This window comes from Tachysurus vachellii, chromosome 18 (genome assembly GCF_030014155.1).
Source record: "Tachysurus vachellii isolate PV-2020 chromosome 18, HZAU_Pvac_v1, whole genome shotgun sequence".
Classification (NCBI taxonomy): Eukaryota; Metazoa; Chordata; class Actinopteri; order Siluriformes; family Bagridae; genus Tachysurus; species Tachysurus vachellii.
Genome location: NC_083477.1, coordinates 9,731,613 through 9,751,243, shown reverse-complemented (window position 1 = coordinate 9,751,243; position 19,631 = coordinate 9,731,613). Strand labels below are relative to the sequence as shown.

Genomic DNA, 19,631 nt, shown 5'->3' with positions numbered 1-19,631 from the left:
AACACGATTAGTGATTAAATAGAACTATATAGAACCATAGTCTTATATGCAGTTTTTACAGCATAGATTCTGAGCTTTACTGAAATAAAAACCGCATACGTGTTGCATGTGATGTGGAATAATGGCGTCAAAACGATGACCGAAAACCTCTGTGGATTTGCCGTCTCTAATGAGGCTTTTGCTGTTTCCTTATCAAAGAAAACAGGATGTCAGAAATTCAGATCTAATGAGACGAACAGCACCTCCTGCTTGGTCTTGGAAAACGCATCCTGAGCCAGTCGCACTTTCATTTGCACGGTCGTCCAAGTATCAGCCAGCGCGTCGAGGCACAGTCACAGCAGTAAAGGAAATGTCAGTGGCAATTCAAATGCCAGTACTGAATTTTCAGTGTGAGCTACAAATTGAATATAGAATTGTGAAATTTCAGGTGAAATTCACAAATACATTGCCATTTTACTTGGCATTGATTTACAGTTCCATCATCAGTCAGCTCAGGCCTAATTTCAGGATCCTTCTGCATGACTCGCTGCTTTTAAGATTCTCTTTCACACGACTCTTCGCTTCAGCACTGACTGTTATAAGGAATAAAACATGACTGGGCATGTCATTATACAGTAGTTGGCTATTTTCCAAATAACAGCATATTCCAAAGCGTTTTATTTTTCTTATACCACACACTTTGACGACGATGATTAATGTTTTATTTATTAAAGTACAGCATACTGTAGCTAAAAGTTAGTTCTTATCACATTATAGCAGCTGTAAAGTCCCCAACTGCCTTGCTGTTTTTTCTCTCTTAAAGCAATTAAGAAGAAATTAACGCAAGTCATCACGTAACTGAGATTCCTCAAAGCCAACCAACATAAAGACTTGTAAGAAATGTAAGAAATTTGTTTAGTACAGATGACTCTTTATTTATTTATTTATTTATTTATTTATTTTCTGCGTTCTCGTATTATAAGCATATTTAATATGGATGAATATTCATGAAAATATATTCACACCGTATAAATTGTTTATTTATTAATTTATTCTCAGACATAAATGAATAGGTAGATTTCCGAACACCACTCTGGATTGTGAATCAAATGAACCAAAAGAATTGATTCACTGAAACCATAGTTCAAATAAAGTGAATTGGGAAATTAGTAATAATTAGACTGCTATTAGTAATGCTTTTGTTTTTGAGCAAAACCTGGTCCCTCCCATTCACCCTGTACAATCCAGCTTCAATTTATATTCACAGACTATCAGTAATACTCCCAAAACCACGTCTGGACACTTTTCAGCTTCTGTCAGTAAGGCTCAGTCCCATAACCACTAAAACATCCCCTCCATTCAGTTTCAGCTGTGCACATGTTAAAATGCATTGCATTCATGTTTATTAAGTACCAGAGAATTGCTTCTACTCTAAAAGCTCAAATGTTTGCTTCAGTACTTCATAAATTATTGTGGGCTGTATTATTGAGCGAAGTGAACACAGGAGGAAAGGGAAACGTGGTTCGTGAACGAGGAGCACTGCTGTGCCTGTGGGTTTGCCCTGACTGTATGACAAATGAGTGCTAGCCGCCAATCTCATCTCGTTCACGCAGCTCTCTGAGCACACTTCTGTCAAAGGATTTCACTCCAGTGGCCATGGTAACTGCTAGTGGGTTATGAATATGAGCTTTAAAGCTTGGATCTGTGTTATTTAAGAATGCCTAGGTGTCCACTTAAGCCATCATTCATAGCAGCATATAGAAAATTCTGACGTTTGCTATTTATTACATACAAAAAAAAAAAAATTGTATATTTACTTGAAAACTTTAATGAATCCTCCCATTAATCGACATGAAGAGATTGACTGACTGACGGCTTGTTAGAGGACATTTACAACATCTGCAGCTTTTCAGCCTTTGAAAAATCTGTTTTTTCACGTAATGTTTGAAGCATGCCTGAGTCATCCAAAAACTTTGTGTACGCTAAGCTTTTGTGTGTTTTGTCTCCTGAAGGCGGCTCTGAAGAAGTACCAGATGGAGCACAAGAGCAAAGGCGAAAGCCTGGAAAAATGTCAGGCTGAGCTGAAGAAACTGCGTAGGAAGAGCCAGGGCAGCAAGAACCCATCCAAATACAACGACAAGGAGCTGCAGGTGAGACAGCCGTTAGCCCCGTCGTCAGCACACTCCTCTTTTACCTCCTCTTTTCCCTTCTCCTTACCGTCCTCCCCACCGTCAGTGACACGGTAACCTCCACCTCCTGACATGCTGCTGTACAGAAGGTAGGAGAGACGTGAGTCATGAGCTGGGTCATTACGCCTACACAGCGATAACACTGCATTATGCTAACAGAGAAAGGTCGGATAACAATCCACTTTGATAATGCGCGTGTTTATCTTAATCGAACATGATTAAGAACAAGAGTTATGTGCTCAGGAAAATAGGTTGTGTGGGCGTTACCTCAAATTATTAGCACCCTTATTGTCAAATGCACAGTGTTTGGTGCTTAAACTTATGTGGACAATGTACATTTTATTTTAACACACAGAAAGTACTTTTTCCACAAGATCAGCAAACCCAATGTTAGTATTTAGCAACATGTTATTGATAGGCCGCTATATTTAAAAACAAATAAATAAATGAGTTTTTTTAGGATGTGGATGTTATTGCAAAGGTAAGTAGTTTCTCCAACACTTTTTCCCCCTCTGCTTTTGTTCCCACACAAACACCCACTCTCTTTAGGCGACTACCTTCGGCAGCTTTCTCCGGTGTTTGCTGTGGTAGTGGAACAAGCCTCAGCTCACACTTTAATCGCTGTGAGTACAACAGCATAGTGGCAGAGTCCTAAAGGAAATAAATAGACTCTGACTCTGCACAGTGTATGCAGGCTCCCGAGAGACCTGAGCTCCAGAGAAAGCCTTCGCACTTTCCAGTGTGTGAAAACTCTACTCTCTCAACCCCATTACCTAGCTGTAATACAACACAGCTCTCGTCTGTATGTGACTCTGGGATAGTGTGTATGAAACAGCACATCTGTCTCTCTTTCTGTGTCTCTATCTGTATGTGGTACAGTATTTTACTAAATATGCATATCTACATCACTTCCCTTAGTTTCTCAAACTCTTCTGTATCACCCAAAGGTCTTGATTGGATTCAAGAACTGGACAGTAGTTTGCATTTGAATCTATTTATAACACTTGTCTGTGATAGATGTATAATCATTCAGTTCTAGATTGTTATTTCAATCTGGTCTCAACTCGAATGTAGCGTTTGTGCATAGACCAAATTGTTGGCTGAGCTGCTAAACCCCCACCAACCCGTTTCCCCCTCGAGGTAAACTGTGAGTCGACTGCTTGCTTGAGCAGGTAACCCAGCTCTGGATTAATCCATTCTTCCTGCCTGTTGTTGCTAGGACTTGATGAATGCTCAGTGGGTGCTGCCAGATACCCTGTGGACAATGTCTTCAGCATAGGTTCCAGCCATACATCAGCCATGATGTGGCTCAGCTCCCAGCTCTCAGCATGAATCAGTGTCATCAGCATTTTAGGTTTCGATGTGTGTGCTCAGACCATCATCAGACTTTTTTATTTATTTATTTATTTATTTATTTATTTATTTTGACAATTTTAGACATGGATTAGAAGGAGTCAATTTTTCCTTTCATCTAATTTTTCTCCCAGCAACTTGTATGTGAATAGAATTGTGTAGCTGCAGACTAGAGCAACCTGTGCTTATAATATAGCTGAGTTTATACCCACCTGATCACTCTGTTCTTAAAAGATAGGCAAACAAAGGCACATGCAGCCAGTGCTGGGGATTGGCGGGGGTGTTGAAATGGCTGTGTGTTCCAGCATTTTACACACAGCAGAGTGCCCACGCTTTACAAATCGCAGTGTTTAAGTGTACCACATTCCTGAGTCCTTGGTTTTTCCTCTTTCTGCCTTTTTTTTTTTTTTTTTCCGCCTCCATCCTGATGCTGCCTGCATCTCTTTATCCTGCACTCAGCTCCACTACACCTCTGTCCTTCCTGTTCCCTGTTTATGTTATCCCCAAGCTCACAAAAGCATTATACAGTAGTAAACTGTCTAATTAGCTAATTATTTACTGCAATAAAGGGAGAAGATGGAAGAGAATGCAGCTTGTGGCAGCTGGTCTGTCATACTTAAATAACCATGTGGAGGTGGAGCTGTCACGGCCCATACTGAGGCACATTTGGTGACTAAGGCGAAGCATATGGAGATTGGTGATCCGCATCATTTCAGGATTATGTATGCACACAGGAGCAAAGCCATGCACACATGTGTGCACTCCCAGAGACATGCCTGAGTGCTCACACCCACACACCCAAACACACACACACACACACAGTAGTGAGGACCATTTCTGCAGTCAAGAAATTTGGAACATAGCAATTTTTGCAACACTAGATACCATGGATTCACACTTTAACATAAGTTTAACATAAATCATACAACAATGCAGGTGAATTATTGAATCTGTTCAGTCAGTAGGTGTTGATAAATTTCTAATAACATCAGCTCATGGCTAATGTTGTGTTATTAAAGTTTTATTAATATATTTCTCTTGTAACACACTCAAACAACAGACCGTGCATGGCTAAAGCTCCACATAATCAAGGGCAATAAAATATATTTTTAAATATAATTTTATAGTTTTAAATAATGTTTCTGTAAGGAGACATTTATTTAACATTTATGGAAGGAGTCTCCAGTGTGACAAATTTGTAGTGGACAGTCTGTAACCTACTGTAGGAGAGACAAAGGACTTTGCGCTTTCCAGTTTCTCTCTAACATAAGAAGCTGAGTTTGATTTGTCTGATTAGCTTCAAATAATAGCGTGAACTAATTTGGATTGCTGATATTCCAAGCATAATTAAATTCGCTAAAAAAAAAAAAGTGGCATGCATAATTCAGTAATAAATAAATAATGCTGTTATAGGAAACTAATGCGCCCTCTCTTTCTCTCCCATACACGCAAACACTCTGCTTGCAAAGTCTCTGCATGCAGCCAGTAAAGGATCAGGATTAAGAATGGCTTTGGGAAAAGGGATGGAAGAGTGCAGAAGAATAACTGATTGTAGTGTAAACAGAGATAAACACATCCCTATTGCTATATATCAAGAAAGTATTTTAATAATCCCACTTCCTTGACACAGCCCCACTTATTTCATATTATAATCCCCACTGATTTAACTGAGCTGTTGGATGGAGTATCAAACGTGGAGGTGCTCAGGTCCATTGTGCATTAATTCACAATCATACCTCTCTCTCTCTCTCTCTCTCTCTCTCTCACAGACAGATCCTGTCATATGATAAATGTTTTGTGAGTCACGAGTGAGCAGCTCAACTGGTTCTCCAGAAGCTCTGATTAGCCTCAGAGGTTTAGTGGGAATCTGAGCACAGTGAGAGAAGCTTGTGAATGTGTAGGCTGCAGTACGGCTGAGTTTCCACCTCTGCATGCTCAACCAGTCACAGCAGCTGAGCCTGTGTGCTGGCTGGAGCGTGGCTGACAGCTGTCGTATATCAAAACCAAGGTCCTTCTCCTTCCATCCGTCATGCACTGACATGTCTGGGCACCGACTCACTTGCTTCTTTGCCACAAAACTGACTTCTGACATACTTCAGTTTTTTGTTTTGTTTTTAATGATCTTCACTTCATATCTGTCCTTTCTACAATTGTGGGACTCGTGCTTTCATTTTTTTTTTTTTTTTCTTTATTAAACCAAAAGCCGTTCCATAAGTGTTCTGTAGAGGACATGACCCCACCAAACTGTGTTGTTTAACAGGCTGGTACTGATTGTATGTCAATTCACCACTGAAGCCTTCATCCTTTAATCTACTGGCTTCAATCCAAACTGTATGAAGAGAGACCTACAACCCACATATGCACAACCTACGTCTGTATACGATGTGGACACTTGGTCATTTCTGAGCATTTGTTCACATTTTAGTGAGAAACTAGCACCAGCCTGTGGTTGAGTATTGAACTGCATGTGTAGTAATGCCCCCAGCGGTGATGCTATTGCTTTAACTTTAGGGCAGTTTGTGCCATAATAATGCCCTTTCAATGGCATTCATCTCTATACTATTAAAAGGAAACACTAACCTACATCCAGTCCTACATACCTGCATCTGCAGTGCTAAACCCAAGACACTAGTGTGTGCCTTGATTAAACACCGTCCTGACTGACCGAGGGAGATTGCTTTTGCTTTGGTTAGATTGTCAGCTACTTTTCTCTCCCTCCAGTGGCGTCATTACCTTCTTCCTCCGAAGCCGTGTCTGCTATTGATTCCACGCTGTGCAAATATATGTGTGAGTTCTGTTCTGTTCTCATTATGGCAAATCTCCTTCTCCCAGGGTGAACACAGTGATATGATTGAAACGGATGATAACGCAGCAAGCCAGCAGGGAGGCCCCTTACCCCTTTGTGGGGAAATTACATTTGAGTGTTGGAACACCTGGATGTGTTCCAGTAATGAGTTCTGTAATGGTGCTGACATTCTCATCAGGTGAAAACTCCTGCTGATAGGAAAGGGTAGTGGGTGGAGATGGAGAGAGGAATGGATGAAGTGACATGAAATGACCACATGCTTTTTAAAATGGGGCAGTGGGTCAGAGGCGTGGTCACATGGAATGAAAAGAACACAGGTTTCATGGGGGCAGAGAGGTTTCAAGATACACACCAGAATATCTTTCAGCGCAAGTGTGTTAACACCATTATAATGTTTTTATAATATTTCTGTACGAAGTATAACCCTCTGCAGGGATCTCTGGTATAAATGGGCTAGCAGGTCTTTTCAGTATACTATTAGTGGGGTAAAATGTATTGATGGCCGGATGAAATGAATCTATCTCTCTCGCAAAGAAGAGTGACTAATTAAAGGGAAGAATCAGGAAAGAAATGTTTCATCATGGGGTGAAGAAAATTAGTTAGAATGCATTTCTACTGATTTATAGTGACCCTGTGGAACCAAAACATCCAGCAAAATACCTCCCACAATTTATCGGTAACACCGGATTCCCTCACTGTAGGGTCAAGGTTTCAGACTCGGAGCGTTCTTTTGCCTCCCACTTGTCGCAAACACGGTGAAGGATGACTCATTTGTCCATAATAGTTTTTTTTAACTTTATCTCTGTATATAAGTTTTTGCTCAGGTACTTGTGCAGAGACCTAAATGCAGAGTTCATCAGAGTTCCTGTTTAAACCGGATGAACAGGATTTATAAAAGAGGGTTGATTTTATTTCTGTCTGAGTTTCAAAGCCATTAGGATCACTTCCTCTTGAGATTCTGATCCAAAATCAAGGTTGACATACAAATATATTCTAATCATGTTCTATGTCTATGTACCTCTTAATGATGTTAAGCTTAACATCTGTATGATATTAATGTCTAACAACTAATCTCTTTTTCCTGTTTCTTATAGTATCCGATAGGCCAAACAAACTGCTCCTTCTAGGGTAGTTCCACTGTATAAAATCTTGACTGATTGCTTGACTTTTTCTCCCTTGTATGTGATCAGTATGTGGAGACCATCAACACTAAGCAGGGCGAGCTGGACACCTTCATCGCAGAGGGCTACAAAACTGCTCTGTCAGAGGAGCGCAGGAGATACTGCTTCCTGGTTGACCGCCAGTGCGCTGTGGCCAAGAACAGCAGTGCCTACCATGGCAAGGTGAGAGAGAGAGAGAGAGAGCAAATTCATCTGATGGTCTGTTGAATTCTGCTAACAAACTGTCCAACGCAATGCAAAGGCCATTCGGCAGAATCTTAGCAGTTGCCATGGCAATTCCCTGTGCTCACTCCTGCCGTGTTCTCTCTTTGCTGCATTATGTTTGTTGCAATTACCAAAGCAGAAGAGCTTATTTATGTCTTTGATTTTGTACACAGTATAAGAATTGTTCTTTAGGAGCATTTAAAAAGGAGCTAGTGGTCATACATATGCAGCATTTCCACGTATGTTCTATGAAGTGTTTGTGTTGTCTGCTTATCTTTTGTCTTGTATAATGGTATTATGCATGGTGTAGAGAGAGAAATACCCTGACAGCAAGTTCAGTAGCAGTACAGGGGTGTGTGTGTGTGTGTGTGAGTCATTGGGCGAGGAGTGGGTGGATGGGTACAGAGGCAGGCTCCTCACCCACGCTGTAGCGTGTTGGAATAGAGGGCGAAGAGGTGAGGAGAAGGAGAAGCCCTGTCGTGATTACCATCAGAGTCTGAGAGACCAGCTTTTGCATGATCTAATTTTTATATTACATAAATTTTATTGCATACTGAATTAATCAGTAATCAAGAATGCATAAATGGTGGCTGATTCAGAAAAGGTTTTTATTTGCTTTTTATGTTTCTGTGTCTAGGGCAAGGATCTGCTCACTCAGAAGATCCCGGTGTGGCAGCAATCCTGCTCTGATCCTAACAAGCTCCCGGAGAGGGCCATGTTGCTGGTCCAGCAGATGATGTCCGGCTCGAACCCCCTTCTCTCCAGCCCGCTGCATTCCTCTAAGGGCAACCTGGTCATCTCGGACCCGATCCCTGGCGCTCAGCCTCTGCCTGTGCCCCCTGAGCTGGCTGCCCTCATGGGCCACCCAGGAGTGAGTGACACCCACCCACCTCAATACAGCTCATTATTACAGAAGATTTAGCCATTCGATCTGAAAGCCTGTGACATTATCCTACATATTCAACACAGATATTTATAAAGGCGATTCTTTAAGCTGATCATGTGCTTCCTGTGTGGTAGGAAGATTTAAATAAACCTACTGAGATGCTGATGTTATCATGTGGTGAGATAGATGGCTGGTGCAGGGAGCAAAGGAAAAGCGAGTAAACATTTCCACAGCGAAGTACAAGACATGCGTCGGCTTCAGAATCTCATTTTTGCAGACAGCGCTTTTGTACATAGCACCTCACCCTCAGCAAATTTTAATATCCAAGCTGGATCTAGTTACACTGACTCTTATCTCTTATTAATGCCAGAGTAAGTCTCATGTGACTTTAAACCCAGTTCATAGTCAGACGCCTTTTTCAGTACAATATTAAATATATTGTATGTGTGGCTGTAGCTTGTGAATCACTCAATCATGGCTTCACTCACTCCTGCACACACTCAGTCACTGCTTTATACTCTTACTAACTCACTGCTTTACTCTTTCACGAACTGTCTTTTCTTACTTAGTTTTACGCACTCTTTCACTGTTTCACTCTCTCTCTCCTTCACTTTTTAACTCACTACCTCACCCATTAAACACGTCACACTGAATTTATCAAAATATTTTAAACTCACTTTACATGTTACTCTCACTCCTTCCCTCACCTTCTTTCTATTTATTCATTCAGCTTTTTCACATTTTTATTCATGCAGTTACTGGAAAGCATTTAGCAGCTATTCAAGAGTAAAGAAGCAAGCAAAACAGGAGAAAACTACATTTTAGTGAAGCAGCGGTAGAGGTTGTGTGACCTGTTTTAATAGCTATTTGTATGAATAAGTTTTATATTTCTATTATTTTTTGATCTTTATTTATAATATAGGTGAAGCAAATAAGTCCATTTTAGTTCACATAAACAAAACACTGAAATTATTAATACAATAAAAAGCAAACTACCAAACTGTCTACATCCATATTAGCACTTTATGGTGCCTTTTGTAAGTAAATGCACTTCAGTATGTGACTTTTGCTAATCTTCATTTCGTACCTCCTGCTACAGAGGCTGATGGGTCCTGATGGCATGTCTCTGGTCAATGGTACAACAGGAATGCAAGGGGAGGAGTACTGGGCTGAAGGGGGCGTGTCTCAGGGAAGACCCGCCTCCCCACAGCCTCCGTCCCAGAGTCAGCCACAGAGGCAGGTCAGCGAGGTTTACTCCAACACCCTGCCTGTCCGCAGACCCCAGCCCGCTAAGAGCAAGGCCACCGTGGGTATGGGACTGAGCCACCTACAAAATAGTCCAACAATATTGCAAACAATATATTTTAAATTAACAATCAGCTTAAGTACCAAAATGTTCAGATCACAGATGTAGCACAGTTCTGACATTTAAATTGTTGCTAAATTGAATTCTACCTACAAGTATTTGGATCTCATAAGATTTTTCTCTCTTCCCCTCAGGAGAGACACGGACTCTGCCCAGGTCCAGCTCCATGGCAGCAGGACTGGAGAAGAACGGTCGTTCACGTGTGCAGGCCATCTTCTCTCATGCTGCTGGTGACAACAGCACACTGCTCAGCTTTACCGAGGGTGACATTATCACACTGCTGGTGCCCGAGGCTCGGGATGGTTGGCATTATGGAGAGAACGAGAAGAACAAGATGTAAGTTGTTGTGCCATGGGAATAGACAAAAACCTGTTTTTACCAACAGGTGGGACACGACTGAACAAAACAAAACTCTGATGGTTTTGTTTCTTACCGTTACTGCCTTCTTGGGGTTGAGTATTATTAATTTACTTTTAAAGTATATAAGTAAATATACTTATATAGTATACTAAATGTACATAGTTTAAACTAAAATAATTTTTTTTTTTTTTTTTTTTTTTCTCCTTTTAGGAGAGGCTGGTTCCCCTTTTCTTACACAAGAGTGTTACCCGAAAGCGACAGTGACAAGCTGCGAGTTAAGTAAGTACTCTTGCTTGTAAGTACTATTTCTTGCACTTGAAAAAGCTCTTAGTGTTTATCATTTTTTCGAAATGCAAAAAATGATAAAGTGCGTATATTTCGTAAAAGCCACTTTCTGAAGTTGATTAATTTCTGTTTAGGTCTTTCTCAGGCTTTTCTCTGTATAGTTTCCTAGAGGTTTGACATAGACCAAGTGCACTTGTCTCTTATAGTTGCCTCTAATGTGGATATGGGAAATTGCTTGCTTGGGTGCTCTGTCTCTGCAAAAAAAAAAAAAAAAAACAGCTGGGTTTTGGGAGAAATGCCTGTTGCATTCAAATAAGGCCACCGCAAAATCAGCTGATTTGATTAATGCTACAGCGACCTCCAGTGGTGCATGTATGGGCTTGAGTAGTCTGGGCTGATTGTGCACTCTCCTTCAGTCTACATCATGGGAAGAGCAGCAGCACGGGGAACCTGCTGGAGAGAGACGACACGTCTCTGCCCATGCCTGACTACGGTCTGACTGCCCGTCTGTTGGCTCAGAGCCTCACACAGAATCGCCCTCGTCCCTACAGCATGGCTGGCTTCACACAGGTACACACAACCACACACACTTACACACACGCAAGCATGCTTGCTAACTATTAACCCTGTAGGTTTCTCAGCTAAAATTCCCTATACCGCCTCTGCATGATTCTTTTCTTCTTAATGGGGAGATATTCCTCTGAGCTCCGAAGCATACTGACTCCACCTGCTGGAGCAGAATACTCTTGTTTCTGATTACGCTGCACTGAGCAATGCATGACTTTGATGATTTTTTATGTAAACTAACACCAGTTACACCTTCTTCACCGGCTCTGCTTTGGTGCACTTCAGAGTAGCGTTGAAATGTTCTTTTTACAAATTCACAGCCAGCGATTGAGGATTATGACAGTCGTTTTGCCACAAGGTAAGATTTAATGTGCAGGAGCTGAGATGTTATATGTAAGAAATGAACTGTATGGTGTCATACAAATCGGATAGCGGGAAGATCCTTCTGATAGTAAACAGTAACTAAAGGAATACTCCAGTGTTTTTTGGACTGATCACTTTTCACCATACTGTATATGCAGCATATGTGTGATTACCCTGGACAAGAATTTGAGCATGTTTCCCTGTTCTGAGGGAAAAATCACAGCAACACAGCAGCTTTTAAATGGAAAGTTAAGTACAGTCACTGAATGAATGTGAATGTATTTAGTCTCATTGCTGTTGTACTATAACAACAGCAGTCCTCAGGTGAGACAGACATGAGATCTTCCCAGAGACTTCCTTTATGGCAACTTTTTCCACATTTATTTACTGCCATTACCCCAAATTTAGACTTTTTATTTGTAAATTAAACTAATGTACATGTGTACAACATTTTAAATTCAACATAGGGATGGAGACAAAGTTATAAATATAGCTCAATGAAAATTTGACATGAGACAGCATATGTGGTGTTTTTTTTGTGTGTGTATGTTTTTGTTTATTCATGTAGTGGAAATTCTTGTCTGTGGTACACACTATAGCTGTAGGAGAAATTAGGAGTATTTTTTTAATACCTGTCTTTATCAGTACTTACCTTTCATTAGCTCATTGTGGCATCTGTCAGCTCAGATAAGTAGCAGATGTGAAAAGGTTTGTGTTTAAAGCCCCCCACCTCCCCAAAGGAACACAACAATATATGCCCCATGTGTTTGACTGCAGACGGCTGGATGTACGTCTTTGTATTGTGTACGTGTTTGAGCGAGTTGGTGGGTTTGAGGGCTGAGAGAAGCATCATCAACATGTGCAATGCATCATTTCTGACCTCATTGTCTGTATCCTGTGTGCCCTGAACTCCTATCTCTAGGTCTGAACATCTAAACTGTGAAACCCATCTAGCTATACAATTAACTTGCACCGAAGAAGATGACTTTAATAGACAAACTACCTCAAATCTGACGCATAGATTTCCTTTCCTTCGTTTTTTTTTTTTGTTTGTTTTCGTTGTTTTTATTTGTTTGGGATAACCCAATCTTGTCATGTAGTACTTTTGTGGAGCTTCTGGGTTTTTTTTATGTTAAAACAGTGCTCCTAGCCTCCCAACCCCTCAAAGTCACTTCCATCCCTTCCTTCCTCCACTTCTTTTGGCTGTCTTGTCTTTTCTCCATTTCTTTCTAAGTGTGTCCGACCTGGCAAGCTTCCTTCTCTCTTTGTTCCACAGTTCCGATGGCAAATTGATTTCGACAGTGTGAACACAGACAGGCTATCAGACACAGACACAACTCCGGATAGCACAGGGGTTGCACCCCTTCCTTCCCAGTTTCCCCTCTAGCCTTCCCCACCCCCCCTCAAAACAATCCTAACACGTGCCTCCACGCACCCCTCCTTCAGTGGAAGAAGGCCGCTCTCATCCCTCCTTTCTGTCCTCTCTTCCTCCCCTGCGTGTTGTCGCCGGGGGGCCATAGTGCCGGTGGCGTGTGGTGGGTCGGGGGGGAATCTGACAGAGAGAGCCAGAGGGCGCTCCATCTGCTCGCCTCGCACCTATACAGACACTGAGCTGCTCTTCGCCTTGCCCGCTGCCACCGTGGACTTCTCCAACTGGACTCCTCTCCCATGCATGTGCACAAGTTCTGCAACTGTTGTGTTTTTATGATGATGATTTTTTTGTTAAAGGACATCATCATGTAAAAGTGCCAAAAGCTATGTCGATATTTTCAAGCAGTTCACCTTCCATAAAAAGACCTGTGCCGTTTGTCCTTTTCTTTATGCTGTGGACTGGCACTATTGAAGCTCACTCGCCGCAGAGCCTTGTATTCTCTTTATGGTTCAGTTGTGCGGCGTGTTTTTTTTCCTCTCTGTTTTGTAGAGCGTTGTGTGCTTCCACCGTGTCTTTAAGCAGCGCAACGTGCAGCCCAGAGGGTGTGTCACTTTTAACATTGTGGGATCCATTTACAGTACAGTCCACACTTCTTCTTTATTATTTCTGAAAGATCTCAAATTATAGAAGTACGAAACACAAGCAGAGTCGGCCCAAACATGTAGGCTATTATGATAGCAATGTACAATATCAAAATATGGAAAAGTATGAGTAAATTTAATGCTACCACCACATCATATAGCAAAATCAGAAAAAGAAAATCATTTATTTACATCTGGTTGTTGTATCATCTCTCAAAGCCATCTGTGGTTATCCAGATTGTTATTGTTGTAGAGAAAAGGATAAACATTTTAGTGTTTTTCCTGCTCAGATTCAACCTATCAGCTCCGTACCTGTCCTTTCTGAGTTTACTTGGGTGCGACAGACCTGGGAAAATTTTCAGATGTTTAGGATCAGGGTTACAGCAGGTCCAGGTTTGGGAACTTGTGCTGTGCAGCAGGTAATATTCAGATTAGCTCATTATACTTGACCCCCATCTTCCCATGCTGTGCCTTGATTCCGGTTGTTTTACACAAGTTTTTAGTGGTAGTAAGTAGTATCGGTAATATGGACTTTGGCAATAGCAAACAATATGCGATGTGATGTATTGTGAAGGATGTATTTTGGTCAGCGTTATATGAATAATTCTACCTTATTGCCAAAGTGAAATAGTTTTTCTAAATTGCACAATTAGAGACATAAATCTGTAGCTCTAACTGCAATAGACAAATTTTGGAAAAACATTCATTATATTATGAATATGAATCCTTATTCTTTGTGTTGATATTGCAATAAGTAACTTTCTTATTTACATCTTTTATACATTTACAATTCACTGATTACAAAGCAGTGGATATCGAGAGGCACAATATTGCAACGTTTTATAATCTAGGCCCAAGTAGATGGATCCAGAAGACTGAAACTAAAACAAGCGTTGATGATGTAATCACACAAAGTGTGAAGTCAACGGATGAATAACGTTTTTCAAACATCACATAAGAAGAAACGTGTCGGTGAAGTTGCAGTTAGTAAGAAGTATGTTATTAATGTTGACTTTACATTTCACTACCACTTTACTTGAGAGAGATTAAATGACATTTGACCCAGATGCGTCTCTGATTTAAATCGGTTTAAAACCTCTGCTGTGTGATTGCATTTATAATTAGAACTGGATTTCTGGATATAATAAGGAGACTTAAGATGCATGAAACAACCAGGTGTAAATGGAGTCTCTTTCTTCTTCTCTGCATCTCTGCTTTCTTTTCATCTCTGAGACCTGAAACTCCTGTAATTTCCATTAAAAAAAAAAAAAAAAGCTGTAATATGTTCTCATTTCCAATCTGTCGTGTTCCAAAATGGTCAGCTGACAGATCCTCTGGAGCCGTGGTGTACTTTCCTGCTGTGCTTTTGTACCTTTTGTCTCTTTTAAAATGCTTTTCTTTTTCTTGTAAATCAATTTACAATGCACAGAAATCAGTATACAGAAAACTTTCCATCACAAAATGCATGCTATGGAGGAACTTCAGCAACATGTTGACCTTGAATGTATTGTGGATTTTTACAAAAAAAAGTATATATAATATATAAATATATCTATATATTAATAAAACACTTGTTCAAATTATATATGATTGTTAACTTGAATCCATGCTGTTGAATCCATGGTGTGTGTTTCTGCATTTCTGCACTACATCATTTTATTGATCTCATCTGATGCCCACTCACCAACTTTAGAACCAAATCCCTTCTGTAATACATATAGAATGCTGTTTTTGTATTCTGTGTGTAAGAGTGTGTCTAAGAGTGAGTGTGTGTGTGAGAGCTAGAGAGAAGTGCTTAGCTTTGCGTCTTCATGTGATCATGGATTTATTTTGTCGTAGTGGGGTATGCTGTCTGTCTGCTGTCTGAGATGTGTGTATTAAAGATAGAAGTAGTCAATTCAGCACATGGGCTCTGACACCAGTTCAAATTATTTGGTAGTTTCATATATTTTGCTCTGTGAGAATGACTTAGAGCTGAGTTTTTGTTCCCAAAATTGGTCTCATGAAAGACAAATTGGATGACTGCTATGGGCAGACTCTTCATTTTACACTATATTTTGAACCCCTCATCATCCGTAGAGAAGTTTTATTTACTCATGTAAGAGCATAGGGTTGGAATGTCCTTCATCCATCTGAGCCAGTGCAAAACTCAAAGACACCATGCCACAAAATGAGTAACCTCCCACCATCCTACACAAAACTAACAGTCGGATATGTAGCCATGCATAATCCTAGTCTGAGCTGAGCTCCGGTACAAACCCATGGACTCTCTTTACCTTCCAGTTTGGGTCCTGAATTGTCCCGGTTCTGAGTGTACAGGACCTCCGTAAGTCACCTGCCTCCATCGCTGCTCAGCCAAACAATCATGTCTTTCCTCTCGCTCATTTTCCCTCTGCTCTCATTGGTTGTCTGGCGTATAATTGGGGAGTGGGGCTTCTCTGTTATTTCTTTTTTTTCCTTCATTCTGTCACCGGCCTCTCTGGTTGGTTCTCTTTCCTTGTGGTGTAATTTGTACCAGCCAATCAGACAGGTCATTGGTTGCCAGAAGGTGGTGTTTTCATGGAGGCAAAATGTTGGCACTGGAGGTAACTCGAAATCTAACACTAATGCATGCCTATCAATGCCTAACAAATGTACACACTAGCACTTAGTCGACAACATCTTGTTTCATTTGCATGCTTGCTCAATACACCCTCCATAGAAAAAGTACTTTTGTTCATAAGTATATGTCAAATGAATCACTGTATGCCTTTCAGCAGTATATTGACCAAATTCACTTGTACTTTGTACTTTGTAGTGTATAGATTCAAATTTTGCCTGCTAAAGTGAATGGCACACCCACATGCACCAGTTCACACATTGACAATATTTGTTGACCCCCCCCTCTTCTTCCAGTGACCACGCCCTGGAGGTCTACCTCAGATCAAGCCTGATGGATGGCCACACAGCTCAACTCTTCTACTAACACGGCCTGTTTACAGGCCTGCTCTCTACCACCTGAAATAATACACAGAGCCACATGCTTAAGACTCTATAGGGCAACTGGGGATAAAGCCCTGGATCCATAGCTCGGGTTACTAGGAATTAAACAGGTGTTTCATATAGCTTTCTAAACATTGCTGTATAGTTCTACAGAAATGGCAGCTTCTGTCTGAGCTGCTCTGAAGAGAAATTAGCCGTGTATGTGGGAAAGGGTTATAGATCAGTGATAACGATCCCATTATGGTTATATATAGTTATTCATGTTGGTTAAGGGTTTTGATACAAAGTTAAGAAATATTTCACACAAAAAAAAGCTAGCTACATCAAAAGGTGTAAAAATCTAATGATTGAGTATATATTATTTTAGTTATTTTTCTTTATTCCTCATTTTTCTGCTATCGCAGTAGGCCTTGGCTGTTATTATCATTAGTCAAGGTAAGATCAGTGCTTTAGTTTATATTAGCTGCTGAATGAAAAGTGATCTTCTTAAGGCTTTCCTCTGCCATTGCTATAGCTGCTGTAAAATGAGGCTTTCTTTTGGGGCATGGGTGGCACAGTGGTAAAGGCTTTGGGTTACTGATCACTTTAAATCCCAGCATTACCAGAAAACCACTGTTCAGCCCTCGAGTATGTCCCTGAACCCTCAAATGCTCAGCGGAGTTGCATTTGTATGAAACGTTTTCGCCAAATGACTAAATGTAAATGTACTTTGGCAAAGGCTCCATCTGGCACCTCAATACTGTGGACACTTCAGTAATGAAAGTGTCACTGCACTCATCTGTATTGCTTCAATATAAAGCTCTAGCAGTGTCCTGGCAGGGAAGCTTGTACAATGTTTTTCCCACCAGGGGTTTGTGCCTTCTACTGCATCAGGTGTTCTGGCTTTAAAAAAAAAAAAAAAAAAAAGCCCACATGTTCTTAGGCAAAGGGGAAACTTCAGATTTTTGTATTGATGTTTGCTTTTTAGTTTTTTATTTTTCATTTTATTATAGACACCACAAAATCATGACATTATTGTGTTGTTGATTAACTGTGTCGAAAAAAAATCTATATAAACAATATTGTTTCTTCTCTCACATTAATACTGCTTCTTCAGAAACAAAAAAACAATCAACATTAGATTTGTGGGCTTATGAGCACACGTACAATTGCTTACAATGAACAATTAGTGTAAATAGAACTTTTTCTCGATTTGTTTGACGAGTACATCTTCAGTAAGCGTTTCGTCTTGGTCAGAGTCATGGCGGGATCCAGCACCAATCCGTGGATGGGACTCCAGTTTATCACAGAAAATCATGTACACACAGACTCTCACTCATTCACACCTAGTCTTACAACTCTGCAGTCACCACCACCATCTTTTTTGGGATGAGGGAAACTGTAGAATGGGGAGGAAACCCCGCACAAACATTGGCAGACGATGCACAAAAACTGTAATGCACACGCAGTCACCTGAGCTCAGGACTGAACTGGGGATCCTTGGTTGCATTACCGTGTTGTCTACATGTTAAAATGTTAATAAAAAATCCACTTATCTGCAGGTCACTTTTTGAATCACTCTTGTGCTTATATAAAAAACTGGAACTCAGAACTCCAGCAAATATGAACTCAAGATTTTCTTTTTCTTTTTTCTTTTTTGTGAGAATGTGACATTTTCTCTAACACAGGGCATTACATGTTCTGTGCTACAACATATACAATCCTATTATAGAAAAATGCTAGTTGACTATGAATTGTGAGAATTAGCTTAAAATAATTGCCTGAAAATGTTTTGGTTTAATGTTTTCTGATCTCATTTTCTTTTCTTAACACCTTGATATTGTTTAGATATGTGTCTTTGTGAAACCTTGCGACTTCTAGTTCTAAATCCTACTTAGTCTTGAAAGCTTGTGTGTACTTGCAATAGCATATCCTGGTATTAATTGAGTGCACTGGTAAGACTGGAGACATTTCATGTCTTATTGGAATGGCAATGAATTCAGAGAATGAATGTGTGTTGAAACCTGTGATTTTATCACCTGTCAAATCCATTTTGGCTGTCTTTCTTCTTTTCATGCTTATTTATGTTGAGGCATTTTAATAATACATATTTCTGTTCTTTGTGAAATAAAAATTGACAAAATCAACTGTATATTGTTTATTTGATAAGCACACCCGTGTCCATGTATTTAAAAAGCACTGGAAGCAAGCCACATAAAGCTTCAAATGGAATATTGAGTTGATCATTTAGCATTCATCCTACTTTTGTAAGAGGTGGTAAATAATAGGAGCTGACCTTATACTTTGGACTGTCTGAGTGACCCAAGATGTCAGTAAGTTTAATTTAATTTAACCTTTGCTACAGCTCTATAATCATCTAAAACCTATGATACTTTTACAACCAAAGCAACAGACCAGATAAGACTAAAATTTGCTCAGCATAAAAGCTCATCCATTAAAGGGGAAAGGAATAATGTGTGAAAAGACACATTTGCTTCTGTTTTCTTTTGGTTCACACATCTTGACCTAGGTGAACTTTGATCTGTGTAATCATCACAAGCTATGGTGGCGTGATGGTGGCCAATAGTAACAAAGAAACTGAGGCTGTGGGCTCTTTGGTCAGTAAAAAAAAATGGATGAGATGCTAATTACTAAGTATTGGTCACACTTAACTTTTGCTCACTATCAAGTGAATGACTGGTTTTACTCTGTTTTCTGAAAACATTTGCTCTGTTGGCACCCATTTAAAAAAACAAAAACCATCTTGTCCATTGGAATCCACATCAGTTTTTCTTGTTAGCTTTATTGCAACTAGAAGGTATTTATTTATTGTTAATTCTGTCAAATACCTTTCAGCACAAATTATTTCCAACTTTAGAGGTTGGGGTCAGAGTTACAGCCATGGTTCAGCCAGGTCGGCCATGATACAGCACCCAGTGGCGGCTTGGCACTACTGGGTCTTGAACCCCAATCTTCTGAGCAACAATGTAAAGCCTTATCTGCTTGAGCCACCACTGCGTTAGCTGAGTTGTGTGTGATTGACTAAAACAGTAGCAGTAGAGCGCCTTTAGTCCATATTTTGTAATACTGTAACATTTCATGCATGTATCCATCAGTT

General features: G+C 40.3%; 1 protein-coding gene across 7 annotated transcripts in view; it reads left to right on the top strand.

The window, feature by feature from the left end:
- baiap2a (BAR/IMD domain containing adaptor protein 2a) overlaps positions 1-18,660 on the top strand; it is a 65,397-nt gene extending 46,737 nt beyond the window's left edge. The window contains exons 6-14 of one of the 7 annotated variants that reach the window (XM_060892271.1): positions 1,992-2,129; positions 7,518-7,670; positions 8,350-8,583; positions 9,698-9,908; positions 10,099-10,300; positions 10,535-10,603; positions 11,026-11,179; positions 15,836-15,878; positions 16,448-18,660. In XM_060892271.1, the coding sequence (XP_060748254.1) occupies positions 1,992-2,129; positions 7,518-7,670; positions 8,350-8,583; positions 9,698-9,908; positions 10,099-10,300; positions 10,535-10,603; positions 11,026-11,179; positions 15,836-15,847 (1,173 nt within the window). In that variant the 3' untranslated portion in view covers positions 15,848-15,878; positions 16,448-18,660. The other 6 variants (XM_060892277.1, XM_060892276.1, XM_060892270.1 and 3 more) reach the window with 6 other exon arrangements.
- Positions 18,661-19,631: the final 971 nt, after the last annotated feature.